Source organism: Schistocerca serialis, chromosome 1, assembly GCF_023864345.2.
Source record: "Schistocerca serialis cubense isolate TAMUIC-IGC-003099 chromosome 1, iqSchSeri2.2, whole genome shotgun sequence".
In the NCBI taxonomy this organism is placed as follows: Eukaryota; Metazoa; Arthropoda; class Insecta; order Orthoptera; family Acrididae; genus Schistocerca; species Schistocerca serialis.
This window is the reverse complement of record NC_064638.1, coordinates 476,968,133-476,990,448: the sequence shown is the minus strand read 5'-3', so window position 1 is coordinate 476,990,448 and position 22,316 is coordinate 476,968,133. Positions and strand designations below refer to the sequence as shown.

At 42.8% G+C, this 22,316-nt stretch overlaps 1 protein-coding gene across 1 annotated transcript in view; it reads left to right on the top strand.

Moving 5' to 3' along the window:
- Positions 1-22,316, top strand: part of LOC126484051 (serine/threonine-protein kinase/endoribonuclease IRE2-like) — a 99,921-nt gene that overhangs the window by 40,489 nt on the left and 37,116 nt on the right. The window contains exon 5 of the mRNA XM_050107439.1: positions 21,631-21,838. Coding sequence (XP_049963396.1) covers positions 21,631-21,838 — 208 coding nt within the window. The remainder of the gene's footprint in view (positions 1-21,630; positions 21,839-22,316) is intronic.

The following is a 22,316-nucleotide window of genomic DNA, read 5'->3' as shown; positions in this document are numbered from 1 at the left end:
AAGTGAACATGTAAAAGCTAGTTATAGACCTACATAACTACTTACAGTCTTTGACCAGTACGAATGCTTATATACTAGACTGCGTTGTTCTACAGGACGTGTGAATTCTGAAGGTGCTGGCAGCTAATTACATATTGTGCTTAGCGTCACAACAAAAAACAAAATTCAGACACTGTGTGAGATGTCTCCATATAAGACCATTTCAGCAGTCTTGCTGGAAGGACAAGCCATTAGCCGGCCACTGTGGCCGAGCGGTTCTAGGCGATTCAGTCCGGAACCGCCCTGCTGCTACGGTCGCAGGTTCGACTCCTGCCTCGGGCATGGCTGTGTGTGATGTCCTTAGGTTGGTTAGGTTTAAGTAGTTCTAAGTCTAGGGGACTGATGACCTCACATGTTAAGTCCCATAGTGCTTAGAGCCATTACAAACCATTACCTGTGGCTGTACAACATTGTAAAAGTTGAAAATAAACGAAAGATCTCGATGCAAACTTAAATGATTAATATGGGTATTTACTTATCGATGACATCTTGTGACTTAACACATAGGTTTCGATTAAAGCTAAGTATCCCACATGGAATATCGTAAATATCAACGCGTCTAATGTCACAGTGCTCTTCTCTGACGAAATATTAAAAACTGTTAAAAAAATATATTTTTCCAGCGACAAAAACTAAAATTACCTCCATACCTCGACGGATAAAGTTTCGAGTATTAATCATACAACAAAATACGCACCTCTTTCCGTGCTACCATTTTGCCAAAACCTCGTTCCGTTGCGATGTCTTGAATTGTTTATGTTTATACAGCGGGTGTGACGACAGCGTGGTTTGCGTTGCGCCTGGACAGAACAGGGCGCGATGCGCACGACCCAGCTGTACACATATAAGCCAATATCTCGACTGTGGAGATACACAAACGTGTGCACTTTAACGTGTGTACTACCTGCATGCTCATGATAGTTAATAATTAAAAATATTTTCATATGAATTTAGTACCTTCGTTGATCGTCCTGTGTATGGTTGCATGATATTTGGAGCACGCAGAAAAACCTGCCCTGCAAAAAATTTTCAAGCGGAACGGAAAAAACTCCTGATAACTGGTATAATGGGACATATCCTCTGCATGTACTTCGCAGCGGTCCGCAGGGTGTAGATATACAGTGGTGCCATTAATTCTAGACACTTTGTAGAGATTCATTGAATATTGGATTCAGGAGTTTATTTTAGTTGAAATATACAATATAATTCACTACCAATTTTCAGAAAACATGCCTTAATGTTCTCTATTTACAAATTAAAGTTGAAATACAGAAATTTAATTAAATACTTCAAAAATGAAACAAAATACTCACAACCCAACAATTTCAGAAAGTTGCGAATTACTTGGCGCAAAAGTTACTGCAATATTTCTTAGTATTTTGTGGGATATTCTTTTGATTTAATCACTGCCTCTACTCTGTGCGACATCGAGTCCACGAGATGTCGAATATCTTCTAGTTTGATCAATCTGAACCACGAACTGACGATGGCCTCCAGGATCTCCATCTTGTTCTTGGAATTCGGTCGTGAAATCATGAATTTAAGCCTTGACCACAAGTTCTCAGTTGGGTTGAGGTCGGGATTATTGTCAGGGAGAAGCAGCACGCTAATTTGAGGTCATCGAACTATTTCTTATTGATTTTCGCGATATGACATGGTGCACTGTCTTGCTTAAAGATGCACTGATTGTTGTTACCTTCAAACAAACCGCGGATAGAGGGCAGCAGTTTCAACAAGGAGTATTATAGCAACTCTGTAACACTACCAGATATCCAATGCCATGACTTGCCATGCAGCGCCACGCCATGACACTGATGGGATGCTTCGTAGTGGCAGTAGTGCAGTAAGGTAATCAGTCTTCACCTAGTCGACGACGAACGAACTTAAATCCACCGCCGGCCTGGGTGGCCGAGCGGTTCTAGGCGCTACAGTCTGGAACCGCGCGACCTCTATGGTCGCAGGTTCGAATCCTGCCTCGGGCATGGATGTGTGTGACGTCGGTTTAAGTAGTTCTAAGTTCTAGGGGACTGATGACCTTAGAAGTTAAGTCCCATAGTGCTCAGAGCCAAATCCACCACTTCCAAAGATGCTGATCTTAGTTTCGTCACTCCAAATGACTCTAGCCGAGTCTCCTTGCGTCCATTCCCCGTGAGCTAATGCCCATTGCAAACGTTTCTGCCTCTGCAGTTTGTTCACATGAGGCTTCTAACTTGGAGTCCTCGCTTGCAAATCATATGCGCAAAGTTGCTGTCTGACGATCCGATCAGAAACTTCAACCCCTGAAGTCTTCAAGATGCCATTTATGTGTTTTGCAGAACGCCGACGATCTTGCAGAGAAAGGCAGAAGATTCTACGACAGTCTTGGTTTTCTGCCGGTTCTTGGAGTAGTTTTGATTGACTTAGTTTCTTTATACCGATTGCAAATTTTGCTCACGTCCGACTCTGTGGCGCCTCTATCCAACCTCTTTGCTATTTCTGCATACGTACAACATTCTTCACGGTGTTTTACTGCCTTAGTTTACTTGGAGACCAACCAGCACGCTCCGGTACAGGAGACATCGTTTTCAATCCCTCATCTGTCTCATCTCACACGAAATAAACCTTACACTTCAACAGCAACAACAATGAATTAGTACTGCCGGAGTTACAACAATGATCAGAACGTTTTTTCTCACCGGATACAGCAATAATAACAGGCTTACATTGATTGATATGTCGGAACAGAACAAATTACTAACAGTGGCACAAACATGTAAAACAGTGAAATTTTTATAAACGCTACTGGCCATTAAAATTTCAACACCAAGAAGAAATGCAGATGATAAACGGGTATTCATTGGACAAATATATCATACTACAACTGACATGTGATTACATTTTCACGCAATTTGGGTGCATAGATCCTGAGAAATCAGTACCCAGAACAACTACCTCTGGCCATAATAATGGCCTTGATACGCGTGGGCATTGAGTCAAACAGAGCTTGGATGGCGTGTACAGGCACAGCTGCCCGTGCAGCTTCAACACGATACCACAGTTCATTAAGAGTAGTGACTGGCGTATTGTGACGAGCCAGTTGCTCGGCCACCATTGGCCAGACGTTTTCAGTTGGTGAGAGATCTGGACAATGTGCTGGCCAGGGCAGCAGCCGAACATTTTCTGTATCCAGAAAGGCCCTTACAGGACCTGCAACATGCGGTCGTGCATTATCCTGCTGAAATGTAGGGTTTCGCAGGGATCGAATGAAGGGTAGAGCCACGGGTTGTAACACATCTGAAATGTAAAGTCCACTGTTCAAAGTGTCGTCACTACAAACAAGAGGTGACCGAGACGTGTAACCAATGGCACCCCATACCATCACGCCGGGTGCTACGCCAGTATGGCGATGACAAATACACGCTTCCAATGTGCGTTCACCGCGATGTCGCCAAACACGGATGCGACCATCATGATGCTGTAAACAGAACCTGGATTCACCCGAAAAAATGACGTTTTGCCATTCGTGCACCCAGGTTCGTCGTTGAGTACACCATAGCAGGTGCTTCTCTCTGTGATGCAGCGTCAAGGGTAACCGCAGCCATGGTCTCTGAGCTGATAGTCCATGCTGCTACAAACGTCGTCGAACTGTTCGTGCAGATGGTTGTTGTCTTGCAAACGTCCCCATCTGTTGACTCAGGGATCGAGACGTGGATGCACGATGCGTTACAGCCATGCGGATAAGACGCCTGTCATCTCGACTGCTAGTGATACGAGGCCGTTGGGATCCAGCACGGCGTTCCGTATTACCCTCCTGAACCTTCCGATTCCACATTCTGCTAACAGTCATTGGATCTCGACCAACGCGAGCAACAATGTCATGATACGATAAACCGCAATCGCGATAGGCTACAATCCGACCTTTATCAAAGTCGGAAATGTGATGGTACGCATTTCTCCTCCTTACACGAGACATCGCAACAACGTTTCACCAGGCAACGCCGGTCAACTGCTGTTTGTGTATGAGAAATCGGTTGGAAACTTTCCTCATGTCAGCACCTTCTAGGTGTCGCCACCGGCGCCAACCTTGTGCGAATGCTCTGACAAGCTAATCATTTGCATATCACAGCATCATCTTCCTGTCGGTTAAATTTCGCGTCTGTAGCACGTCATCTTCGTGGTGTAGCTACTTTAATGGACAGTAGTGTAGTTGCCAGTTAAGTCTATTTACTCGTTTTTAATAAAAAGTATAACATGACATTCTCTAAATGTAATCAATATTCAGTAGACAACACCATAAACAAAAATAAAAACGTAATTTATTAATTTAGTGTACGAAAACTAACTTACATCACGTGATTTTGAAATGAATGAACATTTCAACAGTGTGTCCAGAATAATGCAACTGTTGCAGATGTACACCACGTTATTGAAGAACGGTGATCAAAAACTTCCGAAATCGTAACTTGGAACACAAACCTCCAACCGCGTCCACTTCGCTAGAAATTATCAGACCATCCGACAGCTCCGCTTCGTCGCATCGCGCGTCGCGCGCGTGCGCTTACAATTCACCCGCTGACGACTGTTAGCACCGCACTGCGTTTGCAACAGTAGGACGACGCCGAAGCCACAGCTAGCGAGTCTGCAAACGATCGTATTGACAACTTTTGTCAGTACGACCAATGATTCAACGAATTTAGGCGTACAAAGACATTAGTATCTCTCTAGAGCACCGGAAACGAAGTAGTTGCATAAACAGCATACACTACACGGTGCCAGAAGAAAACTTCACAAAACAAAAAGGGGTGAAAATGCAGCGTAACGGACACTGTCGCTTACTATGATACCGGCAGTGTAAAATAAAGCACATGTATCACTTGAAAATTGTGTCACAATCCTGACCGCCTGTTCAGCAATATTATCCAAAAACATTATTTTCTTTCTTCCGCCACTTTCCTCTGCACTGAAGCCTTGGGAAGTACTTATAGATCTACTATATTCTCTTTTTTTGAGCGACTGGAATAGCTGGCAGTTCCTGCAACTCTCCAAAGCGCACTTTTTAATGAGATTTTCGCTCCCCGTCTATCTACTGCGCCAAAAATTTGATGACATTGCATATAATCGCATGTGCCGGATTGTGAAGAGCGTTCCCAGCACCTATGGCGAGTGAAGGCTATGATACACAGTAAAGAGATAGCAACGACTCCTCATTTCGCGAGCTCGAAATAAAACCCACATATCTGCCTGTGTCTGTATATGTGCGGATGGATATGTGTGTGTGTGCGTGTGTGCGAGTGTATACCTGTCCTTTTTTCCCCCTAAGGTAAGTCTTTCCGCTCCCGGGATTGGAATGACTCCTTACCCTCTCCCTTAAAACCCACATCCTTTCGTCTTTCCCTCTCCTTCCATCCTTCCTGATGAAGCAACTTCGGGTTGCGAAAGCTTGAAATTTGTGTGTGTGTGTGTTTGTGAGTTTTTTATTGTGTCTATCAACATACCGGCGCTTTCTCGTTTGGTAAGTTACAGCAACTTTATATATATATATATATATATATATATATATATATATATATATATATATATATATATATATATATATATATATATGGTATTTGTTCTTTCAGACATGTCCGAAAGAACAGACAGACACAATATCCATATAAGTATATAGTCATGACTTTGGTGCTGAGTGGCTTCTTTGGGTGTCAGCATCCCTGGGCATAGCGTCACAACTGGCTACTGTGCTGCCACCTGGCTTCTGCAGCATGCCACGAGCCATGGGCTCAGTATGCTAAAGTGGACACACCCCTCATGCTGCAATGCTATTATAAGTGTTGTAGCACAGATGTTAAGAAAATATTTTAATATTTGTTTCCCTGAGATAATAAAGGCCTCACTCTCACCACAATCCTCCATTGCAACCTAACAGTGCACATTACTGGCGCATCACCCCAGATCACTTCAATTGATGTCAGAAGATTCAATCACCATTTAGCAAATCACATCCCAGCAAATCACTCCCAATTTAATCACTCCCTTTCCTGGCAAGCCAGCTGAGGATATATTGTATTTCTTGTGTGACCTGAAATGGTCAGCAAACATTGGAAGATGGTCAGAAGACCATTTATTGCAGTAAACAAAATTACAGCTGTTAGGGGAGATGAACATGTTTGCCAGATGTGGGGAGGGATTGAGAAATGCACAGGCATTTGATCAGCTGAAACAAGACTTCCTGAATTGATATAAGAAACAAAATAGCATGAGGGTTTTCTGTGAACAGTTAAGTAGTGTTATGAAGAGACAGTGAGACAGCAGCATGTTTTGCAAATAGAATTTGCAACATTAATGTGCAAATGTTTGAGTTGGGAGGGGGACATTGATGACACAAATAGGATTATACTCCTAGAAGCCAAACATAAGACATTAGACACCTTCCTGAGGGGCCTGTCACCCAAAATTCCTAGAACAGTTCACACAGCTACCCTGAAAGACCTGTATGCTGCTGTCAGGTTGGCTATGAAGTTTGAAGAAACTGACATGACATCAGGGACGTGTGATAAGCTAGGAATGTTTTATGCCAATGAATGGGGTATCAAATTACATTTGTGACTGAATTGAGGACTTTTTGATAGGAGGGATGCAGCATGTTATCTCTGATGGAGAGTCATCATCAGATGAAGTAGTAACTTCAGGTATACCCCAGGGAAGTGTGTTGGACTCATGCTGTTCATGTTGTATATTAATGACCTTGAAGATAGTATTCATAGTAATGTCAGACTTTTGTAGATGATGCAGTTATCTATTACGTAGTACTGTCTGAAAGAAGCTGTGTAAATATACAGTCTCATTTTAATAATATTCCAAAGTGTTGCAAAGAATGGCAACTTGTTTTAAATGTTCAAAAATGTAAATTTGTGCACTTCACAAAATGAAAAAACCTAGTATCTTATGACTATAATATCAATGAGTCCCTTTTGGAATCAGCCAACTCATTAACAGCTGGGTATAACACTTTGTATGGGTATGAAATGGAATGATCACATAGGCTCAGACATGGCTAAAGCATGAGGTAGACTTCAGTTTACTGGAAGAAAACTGGGGAAGTATGATAAGTGTACAAAAGAGATTGCTTACAAATCACTTGTGCGACCAGTTCTAGAATATTGCTCAAGATGTATGGGATGCATACCAAATAGGACCAACAGGCAGTATTAAACATATGAGGGTAATCCCAAAAGTAAGGTCTCCTAGTTTTTATAGGTACATAGACCTGTTTATTTCTACAATCGTTTACATCAGTTTACAGCTTGAACATTTAGCTATTTTTTTGACATAATCACCATTTCTGTCGATGCATTTTTGTAGACGCTGTGACAGTTTTTGTAAACCCATGACATACCAGCTCACCACCATGCTGTTCAGAAAGTTATGAACTTCTTCTTTCACCTCATCGTCGGAGCTGAATCACTGGGACCACAATTAACACTGACAGGTACTGTGAGACTCTGAAAAATCTCAAATGGGCAATTCAGAACCAGAGAAGAGGAATGTTGAGCAAGAGCATACATATTCTCCATGACAACGCTCGCCCACAGATCACTCGGCAAACCGTTGCTCTCCTGCAACAGTTTCAGTGGAACATAATCACCCACCCACCCTATAGTCCTGACTTGGAGCTCAGTGACTATCACCTGTTCCCTAGGTTAAAAGAACATTTGGCCGGAAAGCGATTCAGCTCTAACGACGAGGTGAAAGAAGAGGTTCATAACTTTCTGAGCAGCATAGCATTGAGGTGGTAAGACATGGCATACAAAAACTGCCACAGAATCTACAAAAATACATCACAGATATGGTTATTATGTCAAAAAATAGCTAAATGTTCAAGCTGTAAACTGATATAAACCAATGTAGAAATAAACAGGTCTATGTACTTATAAAAAAAATAGGAGACCTTACGTTTGGGATTACCCTCGTATGTGAAGAAGGGCAGCATGAATGGTCACAGGTTTGTTTGATCCATGGGAGAGTTTTGCAGAAATATTGAAGGAACTGAACTGGCAGACTCTTGAATATGGACATAAACTCTCCCAAAAAAGTTTCAAGAACCAGCTTTAAATGATGATTCTGGGAACATCACTTGCACAGGGATTGTTAGGATAAGATTAGAATAATTACAGTATGCACATAGGCATTCAAACATCATTCTTCCCATGCTCCAAATGTGAATGAAACAGGAAGAAACCCTAATGACTGGTACACTGGGATGCTCCCTCTGCCATGCACTTCATGGTGGTTTGTAGAGTATTGATGCAGATGTAGATGTAGATGATGTAGATGTAGATGTGGATTTAGATATAGATGGGGGAAAGGGGTAGATGTTAAATACAAAAGCAAACCCAAATCTGCCGAGCAGTGTTCCCATTAAATTTTGTTCCTACAGATATGTATGCAGGGGCAGAATGTGGTATAGTGGGCATTGTGGGAGGCAGAAAACATAAATTTTCTTTTGGGCACAGGGGTGCTGTGTCAGTGACAAATGTGGACCTTGTAGTCCAAAAGAAGTTGAACCCACCACACTGTAGGTTGTGTAGTCTGGGAGACAGTGATGTTAAATCATTAGATTCAGTGATACTAAACTTTCAGGTTGGTGTAGTTTAATTTATGCAGTGTGTAGAAGTAGTGCCTCATGTAAGTGATTGTTACTGTATGATCCTAGGATTAGACTTTCTGGTAGAACATCCCACCAACACTGACCTTTGGTGACATACAGTGGAACTTAGTGTGACAACATTCCAAGTAGGGAAGACTGTCACTAGTGAAGTAGTGAAACAAGGTTCATCTGTCATAACAAGAGAACCAGTTAAACTGTGAACAAAAACATGAAGACTTGACTCACATGGTACTTTTCCAGGAGGCACCAGAAAGTAGCTTCAGGTGAATGTAGGACTGGAGCTGCCTGTTGATATGCTGTGTGTAATAGAGCCACTAGAGGAGAATGATGTACTGAACACATCATGTTGTTTTGTCAAAAGAAGCATTGTATGCATACAGGAGACAGTTGGCAGAAATGCAGTACCCATGAATTTACATAATGAGGTAAAGCTTGCAAGCTGACCATTACTAGACATCCTAGAGGAGGACGATTGGGACACATCAAATGTCAACCATGATCAGACACAAACCATTGCAAAAATGCCTTACATAGGAAGGTACAGGATATTAAAGGAACAGAAAAGGTTGCTCATAGAGTTTAAGGATTTATTAAAAGATGGAAAATCCAGGATGTAATGAAACAATATTATGAAAAGGATAGTTGCTAGTCACCATATAGCGGTCATGCTGAGTCACAGGTAGACACAACAAAAAGACTGTCACAAAATAAACTTTCAGCCAACAAGGCATTTGTCAAAATAGATGACACACACACACACACACACACACACACACACACACACACACACACACACGACTACAGTCTCTGGCACCTGAGGTAATGAGCAGCAGCAGCAATGCGTGTTGGGAAAAGCAACTGGGTGGGGATAAGGAGGAGCTGGGGTGGGGAGGGCAAGGGATACGAGGGTAGGGGTGGGGCACAGTGATGTGCTGCTGGGGAGTGTGCAGGGATGATGTGGGGAGGAGGTAGGGCAGCTAGGTGCAGTTGGGAGGTTAGGCAGGGGGCAGGGGAGGAGTGGGGCACACAGGGGGTAGAGGAAAAGGGGAGATATAAGAAGACTGTGTGCTTTGGTGGAATAGAGGGCTGTGTAGTGCTGTAATGTGAACAGGGAAAGAGCTATGTGGGTGAGGACAATGAATAATGAAGGTTGAGGCCATGAAGGTTACAGGAATGTAGACTATGTTGCAGGGATAGTTCCTGTTTGCACAATTCAGAAATCTGGTGTTGGTGGGAAGGATCCATATGGCACAGGCTATGAAGCAGTCATTGAAATGAAGAATTTCATACTGTGCAGTGTGCTAAGCAATAGGGTGGTCCAGTTGTTTCTTGGCCACAATTTGTCAGTGGCCATTCATGTGGTCAGACAGCTTACTGGTTGTCATGCCCATACAGAATGCAGCACAGTGGTTGCAGCTTAGCTTGTAGATCACGTGACTGGTTTCACAGGTAGCCCTGACTTTGATGGGGCAGGTGATGTTTGTGACCAGACTGGAGTAGGTGATGGTGGGAGGATGTATGGGAAAGGTTTTGCATCTAGGTCTATTACAGGGATATGAGCGACAAGGTAAGCGGTTGGGAGTAGGGGTTGTATAGCAGTGGATGAGTATATTGTGTAGATTCGGTGGATGACGGAATACCACTGTGGGAGAGGTGGCAAGGATAGTGGGCAGTAGATTTCTCATTTCAGGGCACAAGGAGAGGTAGTCAAAACCCTGGCAGAGAATGTAATTCAGATGCTTCAGTCCTGGTTGGTATAGAGTTACAACGGGAATGCTCCTCTGTGGCCAGACGGTGAGACTTTGGGGGATGATGGGTGATTGGAAAGATAAGGCATGGGAGATTTGTTTTTGTACAAGTTTGGGATGATAATTACAGTCTGTAAAGGTCTCAGTGAGATGCTTGGTATATTTCGAGATGGATTGCTTGTGACTGTGAATGCAATGACCATAGGTGGCTAGGCTGTATAGAAGGGTCTTCCTGGTATGGAATGGGTGGCAGCTGTCGAAATGGAGGTACTGCTGCTGGTGAGCAGATTTCATATAGACAGAGGTGCTAATGAAGCCATCTTTGAGGTGGTGGTCAACATCTAGGAAGGTGCTTGTTGGGCTGAGTAGCACCAGGTGAAGTGAATGGAGGAGAAGCTGTTAAGGTTCTGGAGAAATGTGTCCTCACCCATGATCCAGATCACAAAGATGTCACCAGTGAATCTGAACCAGGTGAGGGGTTTAGGATTCCAGGTGTTTAGGAAGGATTTCTCTAGATGATCCACAAATGAGTTGGCCTCGGGTGGTGCCATGAGAGTGTCCGTAGCCATACCCAGGATTTGTTTGTAGGTAATGCCTTCAAAGGAGAAGCAATTGTGGGTGAGGATATAACTGGTTGTTTGTTTGGAATCTGTCAAGCATTGGGAAAGGAAGTGTTCAACAACAGTAGGCCATGGGCATTAGGGATGTTAGTGTAAATGGAGGTGGTATCTGCAGTGACAAGCAGGGTGCACCTTGTGGTAAATGGACAGCAACTGTGGAGAATCAGTGGAGGAAATGGTTGTTATGTTTTATATAGGAAGGTAGGTTATGGGTAATAGGCTGAAAGTGTTGGTATACGAGAGCAGAGATTCTCTCTGTGAGGGCACAGTAACTGGCCACAATGGTGCATTGTCGGTGGTTGGGTTTATGGACTTCAGGAAGCACGTAGAAGGTAGGAGTGCAGGGATTGGTAGGAGTGAGGAGGGAGATGGATTCTGGGGAGAGGTTCTGTGATGGGCCTAAGGATCGGAGGAGAGACTGGAGATCCTGCTAGATTTCTGGAATGGGGCCCGGCAAAATAGCCTACATTCCCATGACCCTCATGGCCTCATTGTTGTTGTTGTGGTCTTCAGTCCTGAAACTGGTTTGATGCGGCTCTCCATGCTACTCTATCCTGTGCAAACTCTTTCATCTCCCAGTACCTACTGCAACCTACATCCTTCTGAATATGTTTAGTGTATTCATCTCTTGGTCTCCCTCTACGATTCTTACCCTCCACACTGCCCTCCAATGCTAAATTTGTGATCCTTTGATGCCCCAGGACATGTCCTACCAACCGATCCCTTCTCCTAGTCAAGTTGTGCCACAAACTTCTCTTCTCCCCAATCCTATCCAATACTTCCTCATTAGTTATGTGATCTACCCATCTAATCTTCAGCATTCTTCTGTAGCACCACATTTTGAAAGCTTCTATTCTCTTCTTGTCTAAACTATTTATTGTCCATGCTTCACTTCCATACATGGCTACACTCCATACAAATACTTTCAGAAACGACTTCCTGACACTTAAATCTATACTCAATGTTAACAAATTTCTCTTCTTCAGAAATGCTTTCCTTGCCATTGCCAGTCTACATTTTATATCCTCTCTACTTCGACCATCATCAGTTATTTTGCTCCCAAATAGCAAAACTCCTTTACTACTTTAAGTGTCTCATTTCCTAATCTAATTCCCTCAGCATCACCCGACATAATTCAACTACATTCCATTATCCTTGTTTTGCTTTTGTTGATGTTCATCTTATATCCTCCTTTCAAGATACTATCCATTCCGTTCAACTGCTCTTCCATGTCCTTTGCTGTCTCTGACAGAATTATAATGTCATCGGCAAACCTCAAATCTTTTATTTCTTCTCCCTGGATTTTAATACCTACTCCAAATTTTTCTATTGTGTCCTTTACTGCTTGCTCAATATACAGATTGAATAACAATGGGGATAGGCTACAACCCTGTCTCACTCCCTTCCCAACCACGGCTTCCTTTTTGTGCCCCTCGACTCTTATAACTGCCATCTGGTTTCTGTACAAATTGTAAATAGCCTTTCGCTCCCTGTATTTTACCCCTGCCACCTTTAGAATTTGAAAGAGAGTATTCCAGTCAACATTGTCAAAAGCTTTCTCTAAGTCTACAAATGCTAGAAACGTACGTTTGCCTTTCCTTAATCTAGCTTCTAAGATAAGTCGTAGGGTCAGTATTGCCTCACGTGTTCCAACATTTCTACGGAATCCAAACTGATGTTCCCCGAGGTCGGCTTCTACCAATTTTTCCATTCATCTGTAAATAATTCGCGTTAATATTTTGCAGCTGTGACTTATTAAACTGATAGTTCGGTAATTTTCACATCTGTCAACACCTGCTTTCTTTGGGATTGGAATTATTATATTCTTCTTGAAGTCTGAGGGTATTTCACCTGTCTCATACACCTTACTCACCAGACGGTAGAGTTTTGTCAGGACTGGCTCTCCCAAGGCTGTCAGTAGTTCTAATGGAATTTTGTCTACTCCCGGGGCCTTGTTTTGACTCAGGTCTTTCAGTGCTCTGTCAAACTCTTCACGCAGTATCGTATCTCCCATTTCATCTTCATATACATCCTCTTCCATTTCCATAATATTGCCCTCAAGTACATCGCCCTTGTATAGGCCCTCTGTATACTCCTTCCATCTTTCTGCTTTCCCTTCTTTGCTTAGAACTGGGTTTCCATCTGAGCTCTTGATATTCATACAAGTGGCTCTCTTTTCTCCAAAGGTCTCTTTAATTTTCCTGTAGGCAGTATCTATCTTACCCCTAGTGAGATAAGCCTCTACATCCTTACATTTGTCCTCTAGCCATTCCTGCTTAGCCATTTTGCACTTCCTGTCAATCTCATTTTTGAGATGTTTGTATTCCCTTTTGCCTGCTTCATTTACTAGATTTTTATATTTTCTCCTTTCATCTATTAAATTCAATATTTCTTCTGTTACCCAAGGATTTCTACTAGCCCTCGTCTTTTTACCTACTTGATCCTCTGCTGCCTTCACTACTTCATCCCTCAGAGCTACCCATTCGTCTCCTACTGTATTTCTTTCCCCCATTCCTGTCAATTGCTCCCTTATACTCTCCCTGAAACTCTGTACAACCTCTGGTTTGGTCAGTTTATCCAGGTCCCATCTCCTTAAATTCACACCTTTTTGCAATTTCTTCAGTTTTAATCTACAGTTCATAACCAATAGATTGTGGTCAGAGTCCACATCTGCCCCTGGAAATGTCTTACAATTTAAAACCTGGTTCCTAAATCTCTGTCTTACCATTATATAATCTATCTGATACCTTTCAGTATCTCCAGGATTCTTCAATGTATACAACCTTCTTTTATGATTCTTGAACCAAGTGTTAGCTATGATTAAGTTACGCTCTGTGCAAAACTCTACCAGGCGGCTTCCTCTTTCATTTCTTACCCCCAATTCATATTCACCTACTATATCTCCTTCTCTCCCTTTTCCTACTCTCGAATTCCAGTCACCCATTACTATCAAATTTTCATCTCCCTTCACTACCTGAATAATTTCTTTTATTTCATCATACATTTCATCAATTTCTTCGTCATCTGCAGAGCTAGTTGGCATATAAACTTGGACTACTGTAGTAGGCATGGGCTTCGTGTCTATCTTGGCCACTATAATACATTCACTATGCTGTTTGTAGTAGCTTACCCGCACTCCTATTTTTGTATTCATTATTAAACCTACTCCTGCATTGCCCCTATTTGATTTTGTACTTATAACCCTGTATTCACCTGACCAGAAGTCTTGTTCCTCCTGCCACCGAACTTCACTAATTCCCACTATATCTAACTTTAACCTATCCATTTCCCTTTTTAAATTTTCTAACCTACCTGCCTGATTAAGGGATCTGACATTCCACACTCCGATCCATAGAACACCAGTTTTCTTTCTCCTGATAATGACGTCCGTCTGAGTAGACCCCGCCCGGAGATCCAAATGGGGGACTATTTTACCTTCGGAACATTTTAGCCAAGAGGATGTCATCATCATTTAACCATACAGTAAAGCTGCATGCCCTCGGGAAAAATTACGGCTGTAGTTTCCCCTTGCTTTCAGCCGTTCACAGTACCAGCACAGCAAGGCAGTTTTGGTTAGTGTTACAAGGCCAGATCAGTCAATCATCCAGACTGTGGCCCCTGCAACTACTGAAAAGGCTGCTGCCCCTCTTCAGGAACCACAGGTTTGTCTGGCCTCTCAACAGATACCCCTCCGTTGTGGTTGCACCTACGGTACGGCTATCTGTATCGTTGAGGCACGCAAGCCTCCCGACCAACGGCAAAGTCCATGGTTCATGGGGGGAAGCTCATGGCCTCAACCTTCATTAATCATTGTCCTCACCCACCTAGCTCCTTCCCTGTTCACATTACAGCACTACATAGCCCTCTGTTCCACCAAAGCACACAGTCTTCTTATATCTCCCCTTTTCCTCTACCCCCTGTGTGACCCACCTCTCCCCCACGGCCCGTCTAACCTCCCAACTGCACCTAGCTGCCCTACCTCCTCTCCACATCGTCCCTACACACTCCCCAGCAGCACATCACTGTGCCCCCGCCCTACCCTCCTATCCCTTCCCCTCCCCACCCCAGTCCCCTCCTTATCCCCACCCAGTTACTTCTCCCATCACGCATTGCTGCTGCTGCTCATTGCTTCAGCTGCCAGAGACTGTAGTCATGTGTGTGTGTGTGTTGAATTTGTGTGAGTGTGTGTAAGTGTCTGTTATATATTTTTGTCAAAAGCCCTGTTGTCTGAAAGCTTATTTTGTGACAGACTTCTTGTTGTTGCTATCTGCAAATCCGATTCTCTGCTACATGGTGAGTAGTCTAAGGATCTATTTTTTTCTTGCAGTAGAGAATGAAGCACTGTTATAATAGAAACCATATCATGTACCTCAGCATTTACCGTCAGTTACGGAGGATTTAATTAACCAGCAGCTAGCTGCTGGAATAATGGAGGAGAGCACTGTCCATGTGGACTGCCATCATGCTTGTGCCCAAGAAGTAGCAGACAGCTCCAAAAAATACAGATTCTGCTGTGACTGTCAAAATGTTAATAGTAAAATGACAAAAAATGTGTACTCAATACCCCGTGTCATGCAGGCCTTTGATAACTTGGGACAGTACTGGTACGCCTCGATCATGGTTAAAGGAATGCCTACCATCAGTCAGAGATGGTTCCAAAGGACTGGATAAAGACAATGTTCTTGGTCCCCTGGCATCATTTCCAATACCGGAGGATGACAATTCAATTAAAAATTACTAGCAACATTTCAGCAGTTGTTGGATAGAGTACTAAGGGGGTTGAAACCTCGCCAATGTTTGCTGTACCTTCAGGATACAATTGTGTCCTCGAGGGATATGAGGGAGCATACACGACAGTTGAGAGAGGTTTTTAAAAGGTTGTATGCTGCAGATCTTATGTTGAGCATGGATTAATGTCAGTGTGCCTAGGAGGAAGCTGGATACTTGGAGCGCATAAATTGTGAAGACAAAGTAAAGATGGACCTGATATTGGTACTAGAAGTATGGGACTTCTGGTTCCTAAGACAAGGGAGGAATTGCAGTTGTGTTTTGGGCTGGCCAGTTATTATATGATATTTGTCAAGGGATACACAAATGTTGCACAGCCACTCACACAACTATTGAAGGAAGGTATGAAATATGAGTGAACAAAGGAGTGCCAAGCCACATTCTAACAGTTAAAAAAGGTTTGACATTGAGCCTAAAATTTATTTTCACAGACTATCAGTAGTAGTTTGTGCTCTCATGTGTTGCTTTCTGTCAGACAGTAGAGTGTCTTTCAAGTTAGGTGGTACATTGTGAGGAGCATCCTGTGACTTCTGCTTTGTAACAACTGAATAAGGTGGAAAGGAATAATTTTATGATAGAAAAAGAAATGGTTAGCTTGATACACAAAGTTAAAAATTTTAGATGCTATTTGTATGGAAAGAAATTCTACCTAGGTAAGAAGCATGGGAATATATATTGTTTAAGCAGGAAGATAACAGTAGTTCAGGCATTAGGTCATGGCCTTGCTGAAGGACAACCAGTGCAAGATGCTGATGCCAACTTCAGGCTGTTTGTGACACAGCCACAGTTAGCTTGTGTGATAACCTGTTATGTAAGTCAACTAGTTTGGGGATCTGCACAGTGACACTGACTTACTTCAAGGGAGAAGTGTAAAAGGAAATGCATAATCACAAGGTGCACGGGCATGGAGGTCATAGAGCAGTGCACCAGAATGTAACAGAATTATACTGTGGAAGGGGAGAAAGCACAGTGTAGACCAACAGATAAAGAAATGTGTGCAGTGTGCACATTGAGTGGACATGAACCATAAGCAACTACCTTTACAGAGGCTACTAGAAGCAACTAAACCATTTGAAATGATAGGAATGGATCTCTTAGGCCCATTTAAACATACTCCAGTGGGGAAACATTTCAGTTCAGTGATTATTGACCACTTTTCATGATACATGGAGATGATTACCACTCCAAATCAGTAAGCAACTACAGTGGCACAAGTCATGGTCAACAAACGGTTACTCAAGTTTAGTATGCCTGAAATAGTAATTATAAACAAAAGGACAAATTTCATGTTGGACTTTATGAAACAACTATGTCATATGCTACAGATTTGAAAATTAAGACCTAATCTACTGCACCTGCAAACTAATGAAAGGACAGAGCACGTGCATCATACTGTTGCTAAGATAGGTGACCTGACCATCTGCCAAGCCAAGCATCAGACCAGCTTTGGAATTTTTGTGCACCATCACCTCACCCTCTAGGCTGGCGTCATTCTCCTCTCAACAGAAGGGCTTACTCCCTGTGTCATGGTTCCAGCAACTCTTTATTACATCAGGTACACTGGTGCATTTTCACCCAAAACTGTTGCTGCATTGCCATGTGTTTTGGCGAGGCATTGATCAGGAGGTAGAACACTTGGATGCAGTCTGCCGCAAGTGTTCAGGTCAGCAGGCAGTGCTGCACACTATTTTTTCGCAGTGGTTGACCCCTACACATCCTTGGGAAATAGTCCACGTTGGTTTTGCTGGTCCTTTTTAATCAGTTTCTGCATATTGGCAACTGATGCTCTTTCTTGTTCTCCTTATGTCATTTGTTGTCTGACTGTGATAGCAGATGTTGCTGTTAAGGCCCTGTCAAAGATATTCTCCTTACAAGATTGCCTTGCACCCTGGTTCCAGACAGTGGTCCCCAGTTCTTGGTGCAATCTTTGGCATTCGCCATGTTGTGGCACTTCCTTTCCACCTGCAGTGGGATGACAAGGTGAAACACACTGTCTGAATGTTTAAGACACAGATGTGCAAGTATGTACATTTCCTAGCCATGGAGGCTCTCAGTTTCTTTCTAATCTCTTTCAGAATGACGCTAGTTGGGGCCAAGAGTCCTGCTGAGCTCCCGCATGGCAATCAACCATGAACACTGCTCAGTGTCTTGTTGCCAGGCAAGCGACCTCCAGCAGTGATGGTTTTGTTGACATTCATGCCCAGCACACTACTCTGGGCCAGAGTTTTTGGACAGTGCCGTCACTGAAATCTGGCCACTGTCCACAGCTGGCATGGTCACAGTCTCTTCACAGTTCACATCAAAGATCAACTTGTGGCATGCCAGCAGATCCAGTTGCATCCCACAATGGGTGCAGAGCCCTGCCTCAGGCCATGGACCTGAAGCCTCGTTCTTCATTGGCTCTGGCTGCATTGAGGGTCATCAACGCTGTGTTGTGGCCACTTACCCAGGCAGTCAGGGTTCAGCAGCACTGACAGCAAGCTTTTTTTCCTGTAGCAGGTACTGGCACCTCCCACTGCACAGAGTAGGTGCCATCAGTGGGGTAGAAGGTGAGTGTCCCATTTCCAGAGTATGTCCTCTCCAGTCTGTCATCATCAATGCCTATGAAGATGCCTCTCTTTGTGGACTCTAATGTCCAGATGACTCCTGCCCCCCTGTCACTGGTCCTGTCCATCACTCATCTTGAGGTCCATGGGTGGTGTGGGTGCCCTCACCCCACTAACTTTTGCCTGTATGCCCCAGTCCATGAGGATAGACACACCTTTGTTCTCTGCCCTCAGTCTCACCATGGACACCTCTTCCATCACAACATTGTTGACAGTGGTGCCTGGTCTTTTCCCTCACAAGGAAGGAGAAGTGTAATAGCCCACCAATTATTACACCTATCACCCACAGCAGATGAAAGTTGAGCCACTATGGCAAGCATAGTACAAACCAACATTCAAATGGTGCACCCACAATTATCCAAGGTGGCCACCAAGGGCAGTGCACAGCTCACTCACCTATCGCTGTCACCTGGCCCACAGCACATGTGCAGCACTACACCAGTGACACCTGATGACACCTGGTGGTGATAGCTTCTTTACAAGGACATGCCCAGGCTTCCAGGCCCTCAGTTGTTAATATTTTTGAGATGTGTAACAACATTCACTGTATTCTTGTTGTTGTCTTATAGTGACCCCACCATCACTATAGTCTTGCTGATGTCACTCCATGACCCAATAAACTGTATCTGTTTTACAGCCATGTGTTTCCTTGTGTTCTTAGTGAGAACACAAACATCGAGGCCCTGAAACACCAAGAGTTGGTAAGAAGAAACACAGAAAAAAATATTGCAGTTTATGTTAAGGCAATGGGTAATAGTATCAAGCCCATATCCCCCAAAGGGTAAAACAAAAATGTTTGTTACAAGGTACCAGGAACCATACCAAATAATAAGACGCAACATCATAAGTCAGTGTCAAGATTCAGTTGCCAACCAAGACAATGTTAGTTCAGACCAGATGCCTACATCAGTTTTACAGCACTCAAGATTCATTGCACAAGTAGCAGCATCCACCACTAAGAAGAGGGTGAAAAGAAGTAAGAAAAAGGGTAGGGCAAGGATGTTGTGCAACCTGTGCATGAAACAGTGTGTGGGTTAAGGTCATGGAAATCTTTTCTTTGTGTTATGTTGTAATGTAATTAAGAGGTTAGATTGAATTGTAGCATAGGTAAGGTATTGTATTATATGGTTATCAGGGGGAAACGTAGGGAATAAGTCTTTTGTGCACCACAGTTATTGGGTTTATTATCAGTATATGTGAGATAATTGCTGTTGTGTGACAACAGACATTTTCAAAAGGGGGGGGGGGGAGGTGAGGAAATGTAGCTCCCTGCTCCCAGGTTGCTGCATGCCAGAGAGAAGAATAAATCCTAGTCAAGGCAGTCCTTCACCTCTTTGCCAAGGGCAGAGTGGGAACACTACGATATTAGCAGTTTAGCAGTAGGAAAACAAGATGATGTGGTTCTCACCAGTCACCATTGGATGCTGAGACTAACTGTTAATGTGAGGGAGATGAGAAATGAGGTGAGGAGATTGGAGATTTGTTTTCATGATTTTGATGAGAAGCAGGGAGAAGGATGTGTTCAGAGAAGTGTGAGTGTACAATAATATTTGTGAGATATTATATTCATTAAGAAGTATTAAGATTAAACCCAAACCTGTTAAAATGAAATGAAGAGATCCATGATAATAATAGAGGAGAAAAAACAAAGCTTCACTCTGAACATGTAAAAACCTGTCTCACCCAAAGAGGACACTACATTATTGTAAAAATATTTACAAGAGGTTGCCCAAGAAATTAAGTATCTAAACACTTTATCAAGTTTTAAACTCAAAATGAAACATAGTTAACTGACTTTATAGCTCACAGGAAATCCTCACTTGTAGATCTTTAAAATTTCTCAATAATTTTAAGAATTCACTTGACATAAATTGTACCCTTGCTGGTGATTGTGTATAATTTATACAATAACTTCAAGAAAAGAGGACGTTATATAATTCTAACATGTTTCCTGGTTTTTACCTACAAAATATGTACCCATAATATCATCAAAAACATATACCCAGCATATTATTCCTCACTAGCTTGTTCTGTATATTATTGTACCTTGTATAAGAAATAATGGAAGATGGCTGATAAAATACAATACAGTACAACAAAAAGGTCACAAAACTGTAGAACCTTCTTCAGCAGTGAAACCATTAATAGAGGATGTGCTTAGCTCACACTGTCATGTATGTTTGAAATGTAACTGGTGCACTCTCTAGGATGTGATTTGAAAACTATTAGCGTTTTATACCGTTTATAGAGGCAAGCAATATGCATGTCTGAAAGAGTCCTTGGAGGTAGCTCATGAGCGGCAATATGTACTGGGTATGTACTGTGGGAATCGGGCCTGTAGAGTTAAATGGGCTGGTCTATGTAGCAGAAATCTTCACCTACAAGAAACTCAGTCAGTGTAACATCCAATGGAGACGGGCATCATTGTTCATGAACAGTAAGTCCAAACTAAATATATCATCTTTGATGAAACCATTCTTCTACTCACTCATAATTCAATCTTGATGCAGCTCACATAACAGTACACAGGCCCACTCCACATTGCCACAAGCAGGACACATTGTCCACTACCAGACAGGCCAGTTGCTTTAATCCTCTGATAAACTGTTAACTGTAAGCTCTGTAGAAAATTCTTCGAACATCAGACAGTTAAGGTGATATACTAAAAATGTTTTTTGTTGGTCAACCTCATCTATCTTGTACCAGCCTGTGCCAAATATCTTCCAAATTACACTTTCTTGCTCATTACTGAGACAGCAGTACATGTCTGTGTATTCTAGGTGTCCATGGGTTCTATATTGCAAAACAATCCAGATGGCATCCTTGTGGCACTGAACTTTACCAAGAGATTACACCCTGCCCACATGAAAAGTGTGATCAAGACTGAAACATTGTGAATATAAAGCTTTTCAGGATCTTTTAAACACATGGCAATCCAAAGCAAAATGTACTACTTTCTTGTACAGGTTGCACAATTCCAGATTGGGCTAAAATACTTACAGCAAATGCTCAGCTTTCCTCTTTTCAGCTTCCTTTCATACATTTTATGCACAATATTTGGATACATTAGGGCCATTATTCATAAAATAAATACTGCATTTTAAGCAGTCAGCTGTGGATACTTTAAACAAGGAATTCCACAGTACTGATTTGATTATCTCAGAAAAATTCACTGTCCACAGGGCACAGGTGTCTCGCCTGATGGTACAGTTGCTTCAGCTGAGGCATACAAATGTGCTTCAGTACGCACTGTGCATTCCCAACCGCTGTGCGTCACAGCCAGAGGTTCTGCTGGCGACGCCCCTCTGCGAGTGCAACCTGGGAGAACTGCTGGTACTGCTCAAGGCCGATGGCAGCCTGGGGCAGCGAGCGCATGGGCTTGTCAGGCAGGTAGGGGAAGAAAGACATCTGAACTTGTAGGCCAGAACAGCACTCGAACGAAGACTGTTGCCTGTCAGCGAAGAAATTCTGCAATTCTGTCAAGTAAGCTACAAGGACATTCTTCACTGACCGTTATGTCCCCTCTTCTCTTCCAAAAGACCTTCATGCAGCCACAGACGACTTGAGCCCTGCAGTTCTGTAGAAACACAAGAAGAAAGTAGCCTCCATGTGAAGAAATAAGCCTACAATGCCCCACTCCATCTTGTTCTAACTGAAGAAACTATTTCCATTTACCTTCTTTACACTCTTTCATGTACAATCCTAGACTATTCAATATTTGTAAAGTCAAAATTTTGATCAGACATTTGTAGGGTATCCCAGCAGAAGTGGTCAGTTTCACAGGAGTGACAAATGTTTGTCACTTGAAATAAAGAAGTTTACATAGACATATTTTTTATTTAGAATGGTTCCTAATATAACTGTTAGC